This window comes from Callithrix jacchus, chromosome 2 (genome assembly GCF_049354715.1).
Source record: "Callithrix jacchus isolate 240 chromosome 2, calJac240_pri, whole genome shotgun sequence".
NCBI classification, from domain to species: Eukaryota; Metazoa; Chordata; class Mammalia; order Primates; family Cebidae; genus Callithrix; species Callithrix jacchus.
In genome coordinates, this window is record NC_133503.1 from 85,954,444 (window position 1) to 85,976,237 (window position 21,794).

Below are 21,794 nucleotides of genomic sequence, written 5' to 3' on the forward strand. Positions count from 1 at the left end.
CATAATAGCCATTTTTGATCCTAAAGTTAAGGGAGAGCCTAAGAATTTGTGTTTATCTGATTGAATAAAATTTTTCCATCTATTGCCACTATAGTTAGTGGTGTAAGTAGTAGTGGATTACGAGTTAGACATCTTTGCTATAAATTACATCTCTGTCACTGAGTAGCTGTGTGACTTAGACCACTCACTACGTATCTCTCTATCTATAATAGGGTTGGCCATCTGTTAAGTTTTAGCTTTCTATTAGACTATTTTAAATATGCCTAAAATAGCCAAAACTACTTTCAAAGGTGATGTCGTTATATCTCAGTAAGCCTCATACACGACCCTTAAATGCTAAGTTATGTGCCTTTTTGAAATAAGTTAGTGCCTGCTAGGCTGCTATCATATATATTTCTCTATTGGTTCTTGTACGTTTTCTATATGTATTGAGAGTAAGCTCTTTTTTCATACAATTCTAGAATGGAAATTGAAACCTGGGTTATTTTGTGTGAGTTACTTTTAAGATACTTATACCTCAGTTCATATGTTCATGAGACAAAATAGCCCAATTTCTGCTTAAAGGTAAATGAGATGATAGCCTTAAATTATTTGTACAATGTAAGAGAAACTTTTAGCAAGTATGATTATTTTTTTAATTTTATGTTCATTTTAGCTGGTTCTTCTGTACCTGTGTCACTGGCCCAGCCAGTAACTACATCCAATGCTTCAGAAGTAGCTTCAGGACAGAAGATTGCTGTTCCAGCAACATCACATCATTTTTGCTTTTCAATAGACTTAAGGAGTATACTTGCCTTGGAGATTGGTTTTCCAATCAACTGTATATTAAGGTGTGATTTGATTTTGTTTCAAAGTATTATTTTCTGAAGAGAAAGGACTTTCCTCTGTTTGGGGAATTGCAGAGAAAGAAATGTCACCAAAGAAGTTATAACATTTGTTAAATCAGTGGACTCAAAGGGGGTAAGGCTATATCCTAATGACTTTGAATTCAAACCAGGGTGGCATTGGTAGTATAAGAGGTAACTGTCTTATCTATTCTGGTATAATAATTGTAGGCATTTATGATAATTTATTCTAAGTAATATAACACCTATTATATGTATTATGATAAATATATGTTATATGCCATTTAAAGTAGTGCCTCTTAAACTTTAAAAGTGCTTTTTTTCTGGAAAAAGGTGTTATCGGTCAAAATAATAGTAGTACATTATCTGATTTTTCTATAAAACTGAATTATAATGGGAGCTTATATTTCCAACACCCACATTTCATAGATATGAATTAAAAACCATACTTAATCAGCTGTAAGTGGACGTGTCTACACTGTTCTAAAGAATTTTAGATATTTCATATATATATGTCAGTTAAGTAGTTTTACACAATAATTTGTTTTTAATGATGTTACATTTTTATAGACTTTTATGCTCGAGATATAAATTAAATATAATACAATAATGTGTTTAGTTTGGGGTAGTTAGCAACTCCTCATAAATTTCTTTGGAACAAGCATTAGCATTTGCAAAAGTTGAGGAAATAAATAGTTACAATCCGCTTAACACTCTTCATGGAATTCACTTGATAAGGACTGATAGTTCTGTCTTTGAATCATTTTAAGGCCCTTTAAAAATGCTGGCCATTTAACTTTTTCTGTTTGATAAATTTTATGATAAATTTTCATACCATGTTCTGTATTGGTATGAAATTGTTGTTTGCAACTGCGTCATGGAATTTGTTTGGTAACACTGGCATTTGAAGTTTCTCATCTGCAGGACTTCCTTTAATAGGTTTTTTTTTTTCTTTTAATCACTAAATCCTGTAGTGTGGTGTTAAGTGTAGGGAGTTGAAACACTAGGGCATTTAACTTTCTCTGAGATGAATTGATTTAAATGGATAGTAATTATATAGGAATTGGGTGAAAACATAGGATTCTACTTGTTGGAAAGCAGTTTTTACTAGTAATTTTTAAATTTTAGTTCTCATATATGAATAACAAGATAGAGGATTACATTTAAATGAGTATTGTAATATCTTCATATTTGGCTTTAAATACAAGGTAAGTTTAGCAGTAGTCAGGCATTCTTCCATTTAATGTAGCATGACTTTGTGATGAAAGGGAGAAACAGTGTTATGTCACTCTCTGATTCATCCATAATATATTTGAATTGCTTGCACTTTTGCAAGATTACCATGATTACCAGATCACCATGAGTGCGTCCTTTTGTAGTTAACTAAGGGCTTTTTAATCTCATAAAAAATCAGGGTACTATTGTGTAAAAGAAACTAGGTTTACAAATAAATTTAGGAAGCATTTCTTGAATATTTGTATATGGCAGAAACTGCCTATTTTTCCCTAGGAGTGCAGAGATGAAAAAGATAGGACATGTGCCCTCAAGTAACTTTTCACACAGATGGCAGATTGGTATTTCTACCATGTTTCTATTAAAAAGTTATATTTTCTTGTAATATTCATATTATACTTTTTTCTAAAAAACAGACTAAATTGCATCTGTAAACCATAAGACCTTTTTTTTTTTTAATTCTAGGTACTCATATCCATTCTTTGGAAGTGCAGCTCCTATTATGACTAATCCTCCTATAGAAGTTCGGAAAAACATGGAAGTGTTTCTTCCCCAATCTTACTGTGCATTTGATTTTGCAACTATGCCTCATCAGCTGCAAGACACCTTCTTAAGGTAATGTATACTGTGTATGTATGATATTAATTATTTTAAGTCAATTCTTCAAAATTTGTATTTTATTAAAAAGGAATTCCTATAGGTTTAAATCCATAGCAGTTTATGCATTTGAGAATGTGTAAACTCAAACGCATTTGTGCATCTGCTACAGGGTTTTGCATGGTTTATTTTAAAGACTCTTTTAGATTTTCCTGTCTTATTTACCTGAATTTAGTTATTCTAACTTTGTGAAAACAAACTATATGTAATGAGGGACCTTTGAAATGTGGTCTTGCCTTTTCCTAATGTAATAAGGGAAAATAAGAACTAAATAGTTTTTATTGTTGATTCACTAAATGAAAAAATTTGCTTTTTCTATTTTTTAAAATCTATAACTAGAATTGTTAATCTGTCTATCTGAAACAGATTAAGAAATCTGAGATCTGCGAAACATCTTTTACTTTCTCAGGGTATCTCAATTCAAATTTATACATTATTTTAAAAAGAATAAAGGGTAACTTTTAAACATTTGTGGGAATAATAATATTTGAAAGTTTTTATTAAATGGAAAGTGGTATGAAAAATATAATAGTAGGCCTTGCATGGTGGCTCCCACCTGTAATCCCAGCACTTTGGGAGGCCAAGGTGGGCAGATTGCTTTGAGCCCAGGAATTTGAGTCTAGCTTGGGTAAAATGGTGAAACCCTGTCTCTACGGAAAGTACAAAAGTTAGCCAGCATGGTGGTATGCGCCTGCAGTCCCAGCTACTTGGGGGGCTGAAGCGGACCACTTGAGCCCAGGATGTTGAGGCTGTAGTGAGCTGTGATTTTGCCACTGCACTGCGGCCTGAGTGACAGAGGGAGAACCTGTCTCAAAAAAAAAAAAAAAGTGTAGTCATGCATTACTTAAAGACAGAGATACATTATGAGAAATGCATTATTAGATGATTTCATCATTGTGCAAACATCATAGAATGTACTTAGACAAATTAGCTTACTGTGCACCTAAGCTAGATGGTATAGCCTATTGCTTCTAGACTGTGAACCTGCACAGCATGTGACTGTACTGAATACTGTAGGCAGTTGGGACACAAAGGTAAGTATTTGTGTATCTAAACAGAAAAGATGCTGTAAAAATATGATATAATCTTATGGGACCACGATTGTATATAAGGTTCGTCATTGATGGAAACATCATTTCATATTTGCTGCCTGTGAAATTTAGCATTCAGTCTAACAATTGTGTTAGATGACATTCCAGGTAACAAAAAACACCTTTGACTCCATTAAGGGAATTCAAAGAATTTAGTTCAGAAAAGAACTGAATTTAGGTCAGAGTTGATAGTGATGAACACATGTTTCTCTCTTCCTTAGGATTCCATTACTGGTTGAACTATGGCACAAGGATAAAATGAGTAAAGATTTACTTCTGGGAATTGCGAGAATCCAGCTTTCTAACATCTTGTCTTCAGAAAAAACTCGTTTTTTAGGTTCTAATGGTGAACAGTGTTGGCGTCAAACTTACAGTGAAAGTGTGCCTGTTATAGCAGCACAAGGGTAATACATTTCACAGAATTGGTCTTTGCTTTTCTTTTTAATTCATGGAATTCTGATTAGCCAGCCACCACTTCTTAACCTCTTTTTTCTGATCTTCTCTGACCTGTGGCAGCCATACCCCACTTTGCTCTTTAGCTTTCTGATAGCCGTTTCACCTCACAAAAGTCAAAATCTGTGCTACTGTGGTATTGTAATATTCAGATGGCTAATTATTTTCCCTCTTCTCTCTAGCCTGAGAATTTTAAATGTAGGATCTATTTTTTTATTTTGTAATTTGAGGCTAAACTTACAATGTATTTTATATTATTTTGCATTGGGAAGGGCTGAGACTGTTTTTCCACTTAAAATATTTTACTCCTGCCTCAAGTCATAAATCTGAAGACATTGTAGATATTTGGCAGTCAGAGGCAGTTTTAAAATAATTATTATTTTTTATGCACTGAACTTCATTGCCACAAAGAAAAACTTGAGTTTTTTAAATGTATTTTATATACAGTAAAATATTTGTTGAATTAATTTTAAAATTAACAATAAAAATTTAAAATTTAACTTAATATTATATATCATATGCTCTTTATCATGAAAGATAAGACTAAAAGAAATAAGGCTCAGTAAAATTTTAGATCTAAAAGTATTATTGAATCTTCTTTCCTTATTCCTCCCCATTCATAGCCATTTTGTTTCAACTATTATTTAAGAATCTCCCTTAAAGATTAGCATTTTTTTGTCATAAATAGAAGATAATCACATTACTAATAATTGAAGCTATTTTAATGTTGCCTGTTTGTTATGAATATTAACTTGTATTACCATACTTTGTAGACAGAAAGTTTTAGGAGATTTACTGCAGTGAGAACTTCAGATACACTCAGGAGTTTCTGTCAGATATAGTAATGCTCCATTTAACTTTATTCATTTCTTCTGAAATCTGTGAGATAGAAGAAGAAAATATAAAAGCTGGTTAATTAAGAGTTCTAATTATGTGAGAATCATTCATTCAAATTTTGTTTGACCAGAGTATATTTGATTTAGGCAAAATCATGTTTTTTAATTTTATTTTTATTTTCTTCTAATATTTTCTCTTGTTTTTTTATTTGGTTAATGACAAAGGCTACATGCAGTTCTGTGATACAAAGAGGTGCTCATTATGATCAAACTAACATATAATTATCCTAGAAGTATTGTATATATGCCAATTATGCCTAGAAGCGTTGCTTATATCTATTAAAATATTTGTGAGTATGTACATCCCAGGAAAAGTAGAAAAAAGAATTCAGAATAACCAATATAATCAAGAGTAAGGGAATTATTAAGTATATTTTACTACATCATAAATTCATTTGTATACTTTACAGGGAGTAAAAAAAAAAAATCACATTTTAAAATTAATGTTCTGAGAAAATGCCCCTGATGTAAATAGGAAAACAAGATAAAACTGTATGATGTCAACATGCATGTTTGCATATATATCTACATATAAATAAAACAGAAAGGAAGGAAATAAACTACATATTAGCAGTAATTACCTGTAGGCAGTAAGATTTTAAATTTCACCTTTATGCCTTTTACAGCTCTTATAGGGGTCATTTTGTAGTAAATGTATGCATGTATTTATCAGGGCGTTTGTGATGGTCAAATTATGTATATAGAAGCCTATAGAAGCTGCTGCACTTTCAAAAAGAATATTGTTAGGTGCAGAAAATGTTGCTTACTCCCCAATGCTAAAGCACTGGGGAAATAAAAGAAAAAATAATATAAAACTATTTTCATGAATTTTAAGGTATTTCTTATTTTATTTGTAGATCAAATAATAGGATAGCAGATCTTTCTTACACAGTGACTCTAGAAGATTATGGATTGGTAAAAATGCGTGAGATTTTTGTCTCTGATTCATCTCAGGTAAATATAATTGAATGTTATCAAATTATTTTTTAAAAGGAATCTAATGTGCCTGTGTGTGTGAGTGTTTAAAATGTGCTTTTTGATTCATATCTTAGGGTTTATCTGCTGTACATCAAAAGCCATCTTCTCTTCCTCCAGCACCTTGTCCTTCAGAGATCCAGACAGAACCTCGTGAAACCTTAGAATACAAAGCAGCACTTGAGCTAGAAATGTGGAAGGAGATGCAAGAAGATATTTTTGAAAACCAGGTTACTTTTTAAATGTTACTTTAAAAATCTGTTTTGTCTACTCAGTATATTTTTTCTTCTCCATAGCAAGGTTTAATCTCTGTGTTCTGTAGGTACCCTATCTAAAAAAAAAAAAAAAAAAAAAAAAATGAGAATCAAAAAAATACCTGAAATGTGGCAACTTGTCAGAAGCCACTCAGAATTCTGTAAACTTTGTTCATGATTATTAGGAATGAAAGATACTCTTTAAATTGCATGTCCTCATTTGGCATACCCTCCTAGAACCTTGTATCATTAGTCTCCAAACAAGTTAGAAAGCACAACCCACTGTTAGCTTTATGCTTTCTTGAAGTGTGCTCAAATGGGTATTATTTGCTTCAGGCATCCACTTTTTTTTTTTAAGAATAAAAAAGAATGCCGGAAAAAGAATTAATGATCAGCATTGGTTCTTTAACTGACAACTGATTAATTTCTTTGAAGTATTTGGGGTTTTTTGGTGACTTTATTTTTCTTTCTTTTGTAGCTGAAACAGAAGGAACTGGCTCATATGCAAGCTCTTGCAGAGGAATGGAAGAAAAGGGACCGAGAAAGAGAATCACTAGTAAAGAAAAAGGTAACAACTTGTGTAAAAATGAGGAAGAAAAGGAGGAAAACTAATGATAATATCTTGTATTCGCATTAAGGACAGTCTTTGGAAGGAATAACTAATTTTAGTGGTTATATATTGGCATGGAAGAAGTGAATAGTGGCTCTGGGTAGAAGTGAGGCTTTTCACTATAAAGTATTTTGTGCTTTTGAAATATGCAAATGTATTACCTATTCAAAAATAGACCAGGTATTGTGGTTCACACCTGTAATCCTAGCACTTTGGGAGGCTGAGGGAGGACTGCTTGATGCCAGGAGTTTGAGACCAGCCTGGACAAAATAGTGAGACCCTCATTTCTTAAAAAAAAATATATGTGTGTGTGTGTGACTATACAAAAATGAATAGAGAAAAACCCTGCTGAAGTGAAAAGCCTCACTTCTACCCAGAGCTACTATTCACTTCTTCCATGCCAATATATAACCACTAAAAGAAAACAGCACATTTCAATATACATATAAACTACATAGTATAATCTGTAAGTTAAAGTGCCTCAAACTTTTAAGCTATTTTTAAGAATTATGAAATAAATCACATTTTAAAAAATGATAACATGAGACCATCTGGTCTTATTCCTGAAAGCAAAAGCTTAATATTTATCAATTTACATTCAAGTTATTAAATAAAACAACGCTAACAATTAGACTTTCTTCAAATATTCTATTAATAATTTTAGGACTTTAGAAATACTCTTATTAGAGTGGCTAATCAGGATTCAGCTTCAGATTTGAGGGGATGTCTCGGCAGGTCTCCAGTGCTCCTCCTCTCTGTAACCCCCTCCTCCTGTCAACTCTAGTTGCCTCAGCCTCTCTGGTCTCCATTCCGTTTTCTGAGCTCAGCAAGATTGCAAGTGTCTGTTGGGTTCTCGTTCCTTGAGCCACAGTCTTCGGGCAGTAAGCTAGATGTATGGTAGGGGTTGGCTCATTTATTTCCCACCTTTAGGGATCATTGTCCCTTGCTGTCTGTTGCCCAATGTCTGAAAACAGTTGTTTCATATATGTTGTTCATTTTGTGTTTATAGAGGAGAGCTATTTATCTTTTATGGGTGGAAGCAGAAGTACTTAGGCCTTTGATTTTAAAATAACCGTATCAGCCTTTTCTAACTTAATTCTCACCATTAAAAACTTGAATAACCAGTGAACTTTTTAAAAAACTGAAAGACAAAAATCACAAGAGTATGTCAAAGTCTCTACTCTTAAGGAAAGATCAGACCAAAATTATAGTAAGTAGAAGAGCTAACATATATTTTAACATTATTCTAGTTGTACTGTTATTTAACAGTGAGTTTTATATTAAGTAATATTTACAGACCTCTCCTGTTAGATATTCATTGAATCTGGGGGAGCTGGAAAATATTATTTCAATTAAAAATTTTTTTAACCAAGCCTTTAGGACAAGATGAGTTTATCCTTGAACCATTTTTCTGCAGTGCTGTTTGAAGAGGCTTTTAGTGTGGGGGTCTGCAAAGTTCAAATCAGGAAATATTTGAAAAGTTACTAAAATTACTAAAACCATGACGAATTCAATTTGTGCCATAATTAGACCTTCTGTGAAAACTCACCAAGTAAATTTTGATTTGATAACCAAAAGTTTTGGTAAGTCTTTTCAGTTGAAATTTTTAATTGGTTTGCATTTATACAGCTTTGACTCTTTCAGCCTGAAACGATGAGCTCCTGGCTAGTTAATAACTCCAGTCAGAAGACAATATGATGCCTACTTAATAAGTGATTGTGCTGTTTATTCAAATTAGTCAGACCGTAAAGGTAGATTTGAGATTGAGATTTGCCATTTTCTTTCAACCTAAGTGCATTTGGAGACCAAATACTTTAATTCATTTGTCTTACACTATCCTACCTTGCGTGGGATCAGTTTTTCTTTTAATTTTATCAGCCACTATAAAATCAAGTCAGTAGTGACCCCCCCCCCAAAAAAAGTTGTTTTTCAGTATGAAATCTTTTAAAGCTAAAAACTCTGAGATTCTCACTATTTTTTAAATGTCAATTATATGTAAGCCTTTTCTGTTTATTTACCTGATTTTTAAAAAAACAATGTATAACTTCTTTCATACTTTGAAAATTTACCTGAAAGAGTAAATATATACATAGTTTCTGTTCTGCCCTCTGGAGCAAATGAGATATACTCTGTCTTACATATGACTGTCCATCAGATAGCTGAAGACAACAGTCATTACCCACAAAGAAGGAAGACATCAGTTCTACATAAGGAAGCATGAGGAAGTGTTCTGTAGATAAGATCATGCTTTCACTTTGGTGAGGATTAGTGGATATTGTCTGATAGATTCAAAGGGTGTTCCAGACAGAGAGAGCCCCTTGAGCAAAAGGCAGAGAAGTTTGAAATAGACTCTGCATTAAGAAAATTATATGTAGTTTGATTTTGGAAGAGGGGAAAAAAGAATGTGCCTTAAGAAATAAGGTAAGAGAGGTTGATGCCCTGAAGTATAAATGATCTCATAATCCATTATGTAGAGTTTAGACTAGATACTGTAGGCTTTTTTTAGCCAGGCCTTCCTGAGAGAATGAAGCCCTTAATACTTTAAGGGATCCATTGTTGGTGTTAAAAAATGGTGATTATGTACCATTTTAGGAGAAGATGGAGAAAATACTTAAATTATCTTCTGTTTTTTTTGTGGTTCAGATGATAAACCCTGGTTGAGAAAGGTAGAAATATGAGAAACCTTTTAAATGAAGATTTATATATAAAATAAGATAATTAGGTTTTCATTGTATAACAATAATTCTGATGGAAGTATAGTGGATAGAATAGAGGATTATGAAACTAAAGTCCAGGAGACTAAGAAAGCAATAGGTATAAAAGAAAGTGAAAGCCAAAAAGTATTAGTAGTGAAAGGTTATGGAGAAAAGATGGGTGTTAAAGATGATTTTAAGGAGGTTTAGGACCTCAAGTGCTGAGACGTCTTCATGGCTGCTCATAATCCTACTGCTTTCCCTAGTCAATTCATTTTCTCACTCGCCAGAACAGTTTTTCTCTTAATAAACAATCCTTCCTCATCCTTACCCAGTTTTTCTCTGTCTTTGAAACACGTCCTCTACTTGGCTTCTTTGACTATACTTTTTTTTGAACTACACTTCTCTACTGTTGTATTCTACTGTCTTCACTGGTCCTTCTTTCCTAATTTTCATGGTAGAGTCTCCTCATCTTGGCTTCATTGGCTTGTCCCAGAGCCCAGTCCTCAAATATCATCTTTTCTTCTCTCTGTATACTCCTTTGATGATTTGATTCACTCTCTTGGCATCGAGACACCCACCACACAAACCCCCATCCCTGACTTCTTCCCTGGACTCTGTCTGCACTTGGCTATTTATTTGCTTGCACTACATATGCATCTCAAGTTTACACTCTTTTGTCTCTATCTGCTGTAAATTTAGATTAAGTCTAACATGTTAAAGGATGTGGTGATCATAATATATGAATGGCAGTTAAAATTTGTGTTTATCTTGGAGAAGAAAAAAGATTAGGAGGAGGAAATATGATGGCCCTCACCTGTCTCAAATTTGTAAAAGTACATTTTTTTCTTTGAATTGGAGGATGTAATTTGTGACTTTCCTATTCTCAAGTCCTCTCAGTAAAATTGTACATATTTTAACTCTATTTTAGGTGGCTGAATATACAATTCTAGAAGGAAAACTTCAAAAAACTCTAATTGACTTAGAGAAGCGAGAGCAGCAGCTTGCTAGTGCGGAATCAGAGGTATTTTCATCTATCATATATCTCTATTTCAGGGTCTATATATGAAATTCATACTGTTTATTACTTTGTGCTCTATTTCATGAAAATTGTCTTTCAGATATGCAGAAAACTGCTATTCAAACTCCTGTTCAGCCTACCTTATATATTAGAATAGGTATAATAGTATGCTAGAGTGTTTAAAGTTAATGCAGCAGAGATGTGTTCCTAATACTAAGGTGCTATTCTATTTGATTAGGCAAGAATCAGAAGTTTCTAAAATAAGAAAAGAAACTTGGGCATATTTGCTTTCACAATGAAAAAGGTTTTATTCAAATGGAAATGTTAAGTGGTTAGGGTTTTCAACTGAATTTTAACAAATTGTTCATGGATTTTTATATATGTTTATAATAATATTAATGATTGAAAATTTATAATATTGATACACTTGAACATTAACTCTCTGATAACTAAAAAGGATGTGAAAATAAATTTGTAAATATCCTGAACATTTGAGTGTATAGAAAGATATTGGAATACTGAATAGTATAGTGCAGCTAGTAATTAGCCAACTCTTAAAGATACCTTTGTTTTAAGCTTCAAAGAGAAAAAAAGGAACTGCAATCAGAACGTCAACGGAACCTACAAGAACTGCAAGACTCTATCCGTAGGGCCAAAGAGGACTGTATTCACCAAGTAGAACTAGAAAGGTTAAAAATCAAACAGCTCGAAGAGGATAAACACCGCCTTCAGCAACAGGTTGGATAACATACTTGTCATCTTTTATACTTAGTTTATTTGCTTTCTAGTAATAAGAGAAATAATTCACTAACTAATAAAAAGTGATAAAAGTCCCAGTAATTTAGATTATTAATCATACTTACTGCACTGATATTCAAATATACTTTACATTGGATCTTCTTTTTCTAAGTATTTTGTGTGAAATTGTACATATTTCAGGTCATTTCCAGTGTAAATCTTTTTCTGATAAGTCTTCTTTAAGCAAACATAGATATTCTTCATGTAGCACAGAACCAAATTCAGTTAAGGACCAAATTTAGTTAAGATCCAAGTTTCATGAGAGAATTGTCTATGGTTCCTCTCTCTTTCCTCTCCTCATCCTCAGTAAAACTGATTGGTATCATCAACACTATTGTCTTTGGTTTTGTATATTCTCTTCTCAACTGCCACACCACCACTCTCCTTGTTTTCCTCTACCTTTCTGGCCACCCTCAAGCTCTTTCACAGGCTTATCTTCCTTTATTTAGCCATTAACTTCCTCCAAGCTCAGGACTGCTTTCTGCAAAAACAGTCTTATTCATGATTTCATGCCCACAATTTCACAGACAATTTATGCATCTGGGACTTTCACATCCAAGGTCATATCCAAGACCTTGCATGTATATCTGATTGCCTTTTGGCATCTCTGTTCAAATGTCTTAAAGGCATTTAAAACCCATTGTGGTCCTTCTCTCCATATTTGACCTTCTGCCTGTAAATGTTCTTTGTTTCAGTGATGGGCCCCTCTTATCTGCTCCTCATGTTGTAGTCAGAATGATATTTTTGAAATTTGGGACTCTTGATACCCTCCTCTTTAAAACCTTTCAGCATTGACTTGTTGCTGGGCAAGGCAACGATTCTGATCTTTTTCCTATGAGCAACAAGACAATGCTGACCTCATCTCCCACTCTGGTGCCGTGCTGTGTACTCTGGCCACGCTTCTCTTCCATCAGGTGCTCAGGCATGCCATGTTAGCTTCACTCACAGGATCTTCATGCTTGCTGCATTTTCTGGGCCTGGTGTACTCTATTCATCCTTCAGTTTTAAGCTAAAGCATCACCTACTCCTAGAAATCTTCTGATTCATGCTCCCCAAGTCTAGGTCAAGTTTTTATTTTATGATCTCATAGGACATTATTCTCCTGTTCTGTTTTTTTTTTTAATGATAGGTCATATCAGTTTTTTCTATTTTCATTAGCATGATAATTTAATCAGTATCAGATTGTTTCTTCCATAAAAACTGTTCTGGTTTAAAGCTGTATCCCAGGAGTCCAGGCCAGTTGTCAGCACATAATAGGGGCTCAATAAATATTTGCTAAAAAAAGAATCAAGCTGTTAAAAATTAAGCTTATCCTTCTTGAAAATTCCAGTGTAGATTAGATGTGTGATGAATGCCTCCCAAGTCTTCAGTAAATTGTGTCATGAACGGTTTCCACGGCAGCACAGGGCCATTATTTAGGTGGTTGTAAAAATATGAATTTGGTTGTTACTAAGTAGGATGATAGTCTCATTTAAAATACAAAAGATAAAGTTGTGAAAGTGGGCAGTTGTAATGGGATTCACCAGTGATGCTTCTCTTCTTTCACTTATCAGGAAGATTCAGCCTTCTAGAACAAAGGCTCTTAACATATTAGATTCACCAGGAGAGCTCTTGAGAAATACACGTCTGTTCTTTGTCTAAGACAGGTAAAAGCCAGGCTTAATTGTTCACACTTGTAATCCCAACACTTTTGGAGGCTTAGGTGGGAGGATTGCTTGACCCCAGGAGTTCAAGACCAGCCTGGGCAACATGGCAGGACTGCATCTCTGCAAAACATACAAAAATTAGCCAGGCATGGTGATGCACACCTGTAGTCCCAGCTACTCAGAAGGCTGAGGTGGGAGCATCACTTAAGCCCAGGAGGTCAGGGCTCCAGTGAGCCATAATCACAACACTGCGCTGCAGCCTGAGCAGCAGAACAAGACGCTGTCTCAAAAAAAGAAAAAAGACTTGCATGTGGTGTAATTAGTTTACTTCTTTGTAGGAATGTAAGAATAACTAACTTTGGTGGGAAGAACTGGTGTTTTGGAAAAATTACGCAAAGCACACTTCTATTCTTGAACCACTGTTCTAAGACCTGGGGAAGTAAAGGGGGGTAGGAAGGACAGGAGACGTTTCCAAGATGCCCAGGTTGCTAAGTCCATGACTGTATACATTTCACATTTTATATATGGAAAAGCTTTTTGGGCCCTTACTTTGAACATGTTGCATGTATTATACACACAATTCTAACTAGACTGGTAGAAGGGACAGTTAAACATGCTGTCAGTGAGACCCCGATGAAGATAAAGTATTTGTGCTCAAATAGATTATAGTAGGCACCAGAACTCAAATCACTGGAGTTTATGGATCACTTAGCAAAGGAAAAAGCCCAGCATGCTTTAAAAGCTTACTGCTTTATAACCCAATTGTAACAATAAGAATTGTTTATGATAGTGTTCTGGAATTGTGAAGAAACTACCACATTTAGTATTTTCTTTGCTTTTGTTTAAAACAGAAAAGTGAGAAACTTTAGAAAGGTTTCTATTCAACTTTGGATGTTAAAAAACAGGTAAACATCTGTCATATGGAAAATTCTCATGTATGGAACACCACATTACCTAAAGATGCTAGATAAATTCTAATAACAATTATTTATTATTGATTATTTCCATTTTTGCCACACATTTTCTATTTTAAATTTAGTTAAGTCTTGCGTCTTAGGGGAGATAGAATTGGTTTATCTAATGATGGATAGTCACAGTAGTATATGTTTTTGGAAAACATCTTTAGCAATCCTTGTTCACATTTCAAAAAAAGTTTCATTCAAAAAGAACATCTTCGTCCTTTTTTTTCCTTTTCAATTTGAAAGTGTTCTAAGAGAAGTTTGAATGTTTAGTCAAGGCAGACTGTCTTGTCATTTTGTTTTACAGGAAGTATTGACTGCTTTAACGAAAACATTCTTGGGGATGAAAAGGTTTGAAGTCAGTTTTTGCCCCTGCTACTGACTTAGCTCATTGGGTCTTTTGTGCGGCCTCAGTTATTTAGCTTCTTTGACTTTCAGGTTTTTTTTTTAACCTATTAGTATGAAGGAATTGAATCAAATAATCTTTAAATTACCTTAAGTTGTAATAGTATTTGAATTTGAATAATTCACACGGTACCAAATTATAAAAACAATAAGTGCTACATTCAAATTGAGCTTATTTTTACTTACCTGGATATTTATCTGGCATGTCTGTAATGCTCAGTCTTTTGTGGCAGGTCAGGATTATTCGTTTTTTTTCACATTTAATTTTCATTACATTGGGCGGAGCAAAGAGTCATGCACCAGAGTACTGATGATTATGTTATTCTTTGGCTCTCAAACAGAATTGGGATCCAGGTTGTAATCGTCTCTAAATTCAAAATCTAGAGCAGAGTCAGAAGAGTTTGACCACTGCTGCTAGGGGCTGGAGGTCTCTGGGAAAAGGAAACAGGGAGCTGACTATGGAAACTTTATGTTCCAGGGCTCCACTGGGGTACCCAAGGATCTTTCGTGTGGCTCAGAGTAGCCCCTCAAAGCAAACAGTGATGGCACAGGCCTGGAGGTAGAACTTGGGAGTTGGAAGGATGACCACATCTGTACAGAGAGAACCTGAAAAGATGTTATCTTTCCATTTGTATCCCGGAATCCTGTGTAGACCCTCTCTATATGTAAAGGGCCAGAGTTGGCTTCTTGGCCTCAAAGTAGTCCAGTAAAAGTCTGCAAACTTGTCACCATCTGGAGACATTCTTGCCAGCTCTTCTTGCCCCTGTGCTTTGGACACTGGGCAGTTGCTTAGACGATTTTTCCTGATTATTCTTCCTCAACTCTTCAAATTCAAGAAATTACCATTCTTTTAGGAAACTCTGGATCGCCCAGTCACTCCTTGATTTAATTAACCAGGCTGATGGTTTTTCTGGTTTCTTGGTTTATTTTTCCTTCTTTGTGTGCTGAGGATTTCTAGTAATTTTAGCCTGCAATCTCTCTCTCTGTTTGTATTCCTGAGTTTTCTCCTGAGATTCTTTTCACTGTAGCTGTAGGGCCTAATTCTGGATTGGCAGAGAACTTGGACTTAATTTGCTCTAATGGAATCTAGGAGAGACAGAGTTGCCTTAATGTTGAAATGTATTTGCTCCTCTCTGCTTCTGGTGGTCTCTTGCTGAATTTTTTCTTACATGCGACATCTTAAGGAAAGTGTAAAGAAAATGTTAGTATTTCTGAAGGTAATTTTTAAATTTGACATACAAGTTTTACCAAAAACATTCTTATGATACTAATTTGATAAGAAATTTCATACTTTCAAAAGTTTTTGTATAATCAGTTGATTTACTGAATTTTTAATTACTAAGGGTCTTTATTTTCCTCATTATACTTTATTTTCTAGATTTCCTACTATGAGCATGCTTTTGAATAAAAATAAGACACTGTTGAGTTAAATTCTATACTGATAAACTTTGCATATCATTGTTTTGAAATGGCTAAATTTTTTTTAATACAGCTTAATGATGCTGAAACTAAATATAAGATTTTGGAAAAAGAGTTCCAGCAGTTCAAGGACCAGCAAAGCAACAAACCAGAAATCCGTCTACAGTCTGAAATAAATCTTCTCACCTTGGAAAAGGTACACATGTTAAAATTGGGCAGTTTAACTTGTCCCAGTGATCAATTTATAGAATCAATAAGTAATGTGTATACAATGTAATAATGTTTTACTGTAGTGTTCTTAGGTCAAATAACGCAGAGAATTTAAAGCACATGACATTATTAGTCTTAGGCTTAGGTCAGTTGTACCTTATACAAATTAGAGTCCTTGGTTGCAAACATCAGAATTGACTAACTCTAGTAAGGAAAGAATTTGCAAAACTTTCAGGAGGCTGAAGAACTAGTTTCAGAATATGGGCAGGAGAGGGGGAGCAAGCCATAGCCAAGATCCTGTCGGAAAACAGTCTACTTCATATGCTCCTGTTGGTGCTGTCACTGCTGTGTCACTGGATTTCCTACCATCTGATTCTAGTGTCATGCTGTTGAACTTTGTTTTGTGGTAGCCATTGTGAACATTCTCTCCATGTATCACCCCTATAGATTCAATGTCCTAGACAGGAATATTCATTTGAACCACAGACTTGCACTCTAGCACTCAGCTAGGAAGAATAGATAGTTGTTCTATTTTGTTTTCCATGGTTGGAAGCCATGATCCACCTATCATTTAAATTGAGATTCTCCACAAACACAATGGTCAGGTGCTAGGCATTAAAAATGTGTAATGTGCAATAGACACTCTAAGTTTGACGATATGTGTTCTTGCATTTTTAGGCATGATTAAAAAAAAACACACCATTCAGAGGAAAATAACACAAATAATACATAGGAAAATTACCTTTAAATTTTAAGGATTTAATTGTGCCAGCCATTCCCTATCTTTTCCTACTCAGCTTTGTATTGAAGGCTTCCTTGCCCTTATAGACTTGCCACCAGGGGGCACTAGCAGAAGACTGGTGGGTGGGAGTTGGATCTATGCTGGGATAGTTTTTCCATCTCTTTCTCTACTTCATTTTCTCTGGCAGTAGTTGAATGCTTTTATGGTTCCATGTTGTCCCATCAGGGAGCTCTGCTCTCCAACTTCCTTAGGGCCATCCTCACTGTGGTTCTAGTTCACTGGACAACAGGGCTCAAGTGAGCATTTCCTTTGGGCATTGATATGGTTTGGCTCTGTGTCCCCACCCAAATCTCATCTTGTAGCTCCCATAATTACCACATGTTGTGGGAGGGACCTGGTGGGAGATAATTGAATCATGGGGGTGGATCTTTCCTGTGCTGTTCTCCTGATAGTGAATAAGTCTCATGACATCTGATGGCTTTAAAAAATGGGAGCTTACCTACACCAGCTCTCTCTTTGCCTGTCGCCATTGATGTAAGATGTGACTTGCTCCTCCTTGCCTTCTGCCGTAATTGTGAGGCTTCCCCAGCCATGTGGAACTGTGAGATCTCCATTAAACCTCTTTCCTTTGTAAATTTCCCAGTCTTGGGTTTATCTTTATCAGCAGTGTGAAAAGACTAATACAGGCATCATGTTGACACTCAAAAAGTTTCAAATGTTGGAGCATTTTGGATTTTCAGACTAGAGATGCTGAACCTGTAGTATTAGTTTACAAAATAAAATAGGGCTGATAAAAGAATGCTGGAAATAAGGGTAATTTTTGGCCATTGTGGGAAGGTCTTGGATGATAAATTAAAGGATTCAAATTTTATCTGGTAAGAAAAGTCAGAGATTACTCCCAAGTTTGTAAGATTGGCATAATGGATGTTAATAGAAATGAGTTTTGATGAAGACCATGGTAGACTCGTAATCAGAAAGTAGCACTGGGGGGTGAGTGCAGTGGCTCATGCCTGTAATCCCAGCACTTTGGGAGGCCAAGGTGGGCAGATTGCTTGAGCTCAGGAGTTCAAGACCAGCCTGGGCAACAGGGAGAAACTCTGTATCTACAGAAAATAATATACATACACACACACATATACACGTGTACATGTATACACACACATGTATGTGTATGTGTATACATATACATATATAAATACAAACGTATATATAAATACACAAATATATACGTGTGTGTAAATATATACTAGCTGGGTGTGGTGGCATGCACCTGTTTTATGTCAAACATATTTATATATAAATACACAAATATATACATGTGCGTGTAAATATATACTAGCTGGGTGTGGTGACATGCACCTGTTTTCCCAGCTACTCAGGAGGCTGAGGTGGGTGGATCACTTGAGCCCAGAGAGGTCAAGACTGCAGTGAGCCCTGATTGCACCACTGCACTTGAGCCTGGGTGACAGAGCAAGAGCTTGTCTCAAAAAAAAAGTAGCATTGGGGAGTGAGAGATTTACATGTTTGTAAAAATGGACTAAAGAATAACAATCACAGCCAAGAGTACTTTGAGAGAAGTAGTATCTGGTGTCTGCTAAAGTGTGGCAGGAAAAGTAAGACTGTGGAATAGCTTCATAAAGCCAGCTCTCAAAACCGTAAAGCTTATGTTGAGATACTATAATCCGATACTAGGCTGTGGATTCGATTCCTTTAGGAACTTTTAATACTTATTGTGTGCTTTTTATATGTATTTCAGAACTACCATAATCCAAACTAGATTCTAAACCTTCCAAGGCAGAAAGTATATTATAGTTATTTTCATATTACCGATTCTTAGGACAATACCTTGTGCTTTATAGCACTGAGTAAACGTTTGTTAATCATGATTATGAACGAGCACTGTCTTTGCTACTCAGAATTTTCATATATTTATTTATTCAGCAAAAATTAACAGAGGGCATGTTGTCATCTTGGCACAAAACTGTTTTGAGATGTTAAGTTGCTGCTGATCACTTCACCAGCTATTTATTGAGTACCTTCTGTGTTCCTAGGATGTTAGTCTTGCATTGAACAACACAGATTCTTCAGGGAGATCCATTATATAGACAGAGTAAACAAATAAACAAGATCATTTTTGTTTATGTCAAACATAAAAGTAATAAAAAGAGTGATGTCATATTGAATGTGGCAAGGTAGGTGGCCTGATCAGGATAGATACCATTCCACATAAGGTGGTTAAGGAAGGCCTCTTTGAGCAGGTAACTAGCATTTTAATTTGGGATCTGTGAGAAGAGAAGGAGCTAGCAATGTGAAAAGCTATGGAAGGTGTGTCCAGGGAATAGCTGCAAAGGAACTTAAGTGGGATTAAGCCTGGATTGTTTGAGGTTGAGGATGAAGGCCATCCTAGAGTGTGAGGGAAGAAGAATGTACAAGATGAGTTTAAAAGTATGGGCCATTAAGCCATCACAAGGAGTTTAGGTTTTTATTCTAATAGAGTTCTAGTATAATAGTAGTTAACAGTATGAACAAGAGCCACATCAGCTTGGTTCAAATCCTAGCTCTGCTGCTTATTAGCGTTTTCACCTTGGTACTTCTAAGTACTTCTCTGTACTTATTTCCATATCTTTTAAATGGAGGTAGTAACAGAATTAAAAACTTAATATTTGTAAAATGCTAAGCACAGAACCTGGGACATTGTTTTACTTAAATCCTGTGTTTGTGAAAAAATGCGTTAAGCACATAATGAGATATCATTGAAGAGTTTTAAGGAGAGTAACTTGATCTTAAGGAAGAAAAAAGCATTCGTCTAGTGTGTAGAAAATACGTGTTAGAGAACAAGACCTGTCTCTTCAGCTTATGACCTGTGTATTCAGCTACCTACCCAACATCTTTTCTTGAATGCCTTAGAACAGTAGTTCTCAAATTTTTTGGACTCAGGGCCCCTTTATTGATAATCCCTCTATTAGAAATGGCAGGGGTGTGAGGGGGAAACCCATGTAAACTGACATAACATTTTTATGAAAAATAACTATTTCTTGAAACAAAAATTGAGAGTGACATTGTTTTACTATTTTACAAATCTCTTTAGTGTCTGGATAATAGACATCTGAATTCTTATATCTGATTTTGAATTCACTCTGTTGTAATATTACACATCATGTAGCCTCTGCAAAACTCCAGTGTACCTTCATACAAGAATGAAAGTGGAAAAGAAAAATCATCTTTTGGTATTATTATGAAAATATTGTCCATATCCCGGACCGTTGGAGGTCAGTCTTTAAGATATCCCAGAATGTCTAAAACTAAACTCAGTCATCTCCCTGAAATATATTTTCATCTAATGTTTCTGAACTCAGTAAATGTTTCTGTAGCCTGTTAACTGCCAAGCTATCTGGGGTACTCTTTTCCCACATTGATTTAATTGCAAATTCTTATTCTTTTTCTTACATATTTAGACGGTCTCCTCATTTATTCACTTTTGGCTGTCTCTTCATTTTTCCTACCAGCAAACTTGAATCCAGCTGGACATTTTCCACTTCTCTTTTGATAAAACCAAGTATTAAAGTATTTCTGTGTTTATAAGTATGAATTCTATAGTACCTACCATAAATACTTGAAACACACATTGGATAATGTCACATCGATTTTCACAAGATCTATTATGTGGGTGTCTAAGAGTACTTTAATTTTATCTTGGGGAAATTTAAAGACCAGAAATCAAAATTGTAACAAAGGTGTTATCTTATTTATCTCTGAATATAGACTGGTTGACTAGGTAATGTCCACAGTAAAAATAAATTTTAAATGATTTTTAAAAATTCCTTCCAACTGTGCTTTTACCAAAAGGATAAAAATTATTAAACATATTAAAGGTATAAGCAGTACTGTAAGCTTGCATTGAGAGAGAAAAGTAATAATTTAATTGCCTCTATTTTAGACTTAATATATTCATCCAGCATGTTTAAGTGCCTAGTGAAACAAGGCTTTTCAGCTCTTCTGAAAATTCTCTGTAAATCTTTTTGGAGCCAGAAGAGGGCAGAATCTTATTTCTTAAAATAGTGACAAAGAGATAAGCACAAAAAGAAAGATACAAGTTAAAAAGTATCCGATTTAATTTGAAAGCTCTGGTTATGTCTGATTACCTATTCTTTTCAGTGTAATATGCATATTCCCTTTTTTTTTTTAACTGATCTAAAAATAAGTTAACATAAACATATAGTTTTAGCAAATGTAATTCTTGATTCTTTTTACAGGTTGGGTATCCTTTCTCCAAAATGCTTGGGACCAGAAGTGTTTCCAATTTTAGATTTTTGGGATGCTTGCAATGTATTTACCTGTTTAGCATCCCTGATCTGAAAATCTGAAGCCTGAGATGCATTACTTACGTGTCATGTCAATGCTTAAAATGTATTGGATTTTGGATTTTTGGGTTAGGGTACTCAACCTGTATTGTGTAAGAAGTGAATACTAGTTTATGGTTTTCTTTTAGTTAGGAGATCTGCACACACACACACACACACACACGCATACATATAAATAATGGAAATGTAAAAAATGAAATAGTGTTGATGTTGAAACTATTTCCTTCTGTTTGTAAAAAAATTTAAAAAAAATGAAATATGGAAGGCATGTAATTTAGTAGAGCCTACAGAGGTTGAAAGACTGAAGATATATTGAAACAATGTAGATATTTTTAATCAAGCTGAAATTTATGTATGTAAGAATATTTGGTGAGTATCTACTATATGCCACCCCTGACATGGGGCAAATGGGAAAGATAAGAGAAAAATCAAAGACAGGAAGAGAAAAAGTACATTATCCTTTTGAGGCTTCACTTAAAGAGTTTGTAAAGTAATTGGGAGATGACTCAAGGTCACTCCTAAATGA

General features: G+C 34.7%; 1 protein-coding gene across 3 annotated transcripts in view; it reads left to right on the top strand.

Moving 5' to 3' along the window:
- Positions 1-21,794, top strand: part of CEP120 (centrosomal protein 120) — an 85,533-nt gene that overhangs the window by 32,106 nt on the left and 31,633 nt on the right. For all 3 annotated transcript variants that reach the window (XM_078364995.1, XM_078364994.1, XM_078364996.1), the window contains 9 exons: positions 656-830; positions 2,544-2,693; positions 4,048-4,230; positions 6,033-6,129; positions 6,228-6,380; positions 6,883-6,972; positions 10,639-10,731; positions 11,305-11,466; positions 16,029-16,151. In XM_078364995.1, the coding sequence (XP_078221121.1) occupies positions 656-830; positions 2,544-2,693; positions 4,048-4,230; positions 6,033-6,129; positions 6,228-6,380; positions 6,883-6,972; positions 10,639-10,731; positions 11,305-11,466; positions 16,029-16,151 (1,226 nt within the window). The remainder of the gene's footprint in view (positions 1-655; positions 831-2,543; positions 2,694-4,047; positions 4,231-6,032; positions 6,130-6,227; positions 6,381-6,882; positions 6,973-10,638; positions 10,732-11,304; positions 11,467-16,028; positions 16,152-21,794) is intronic.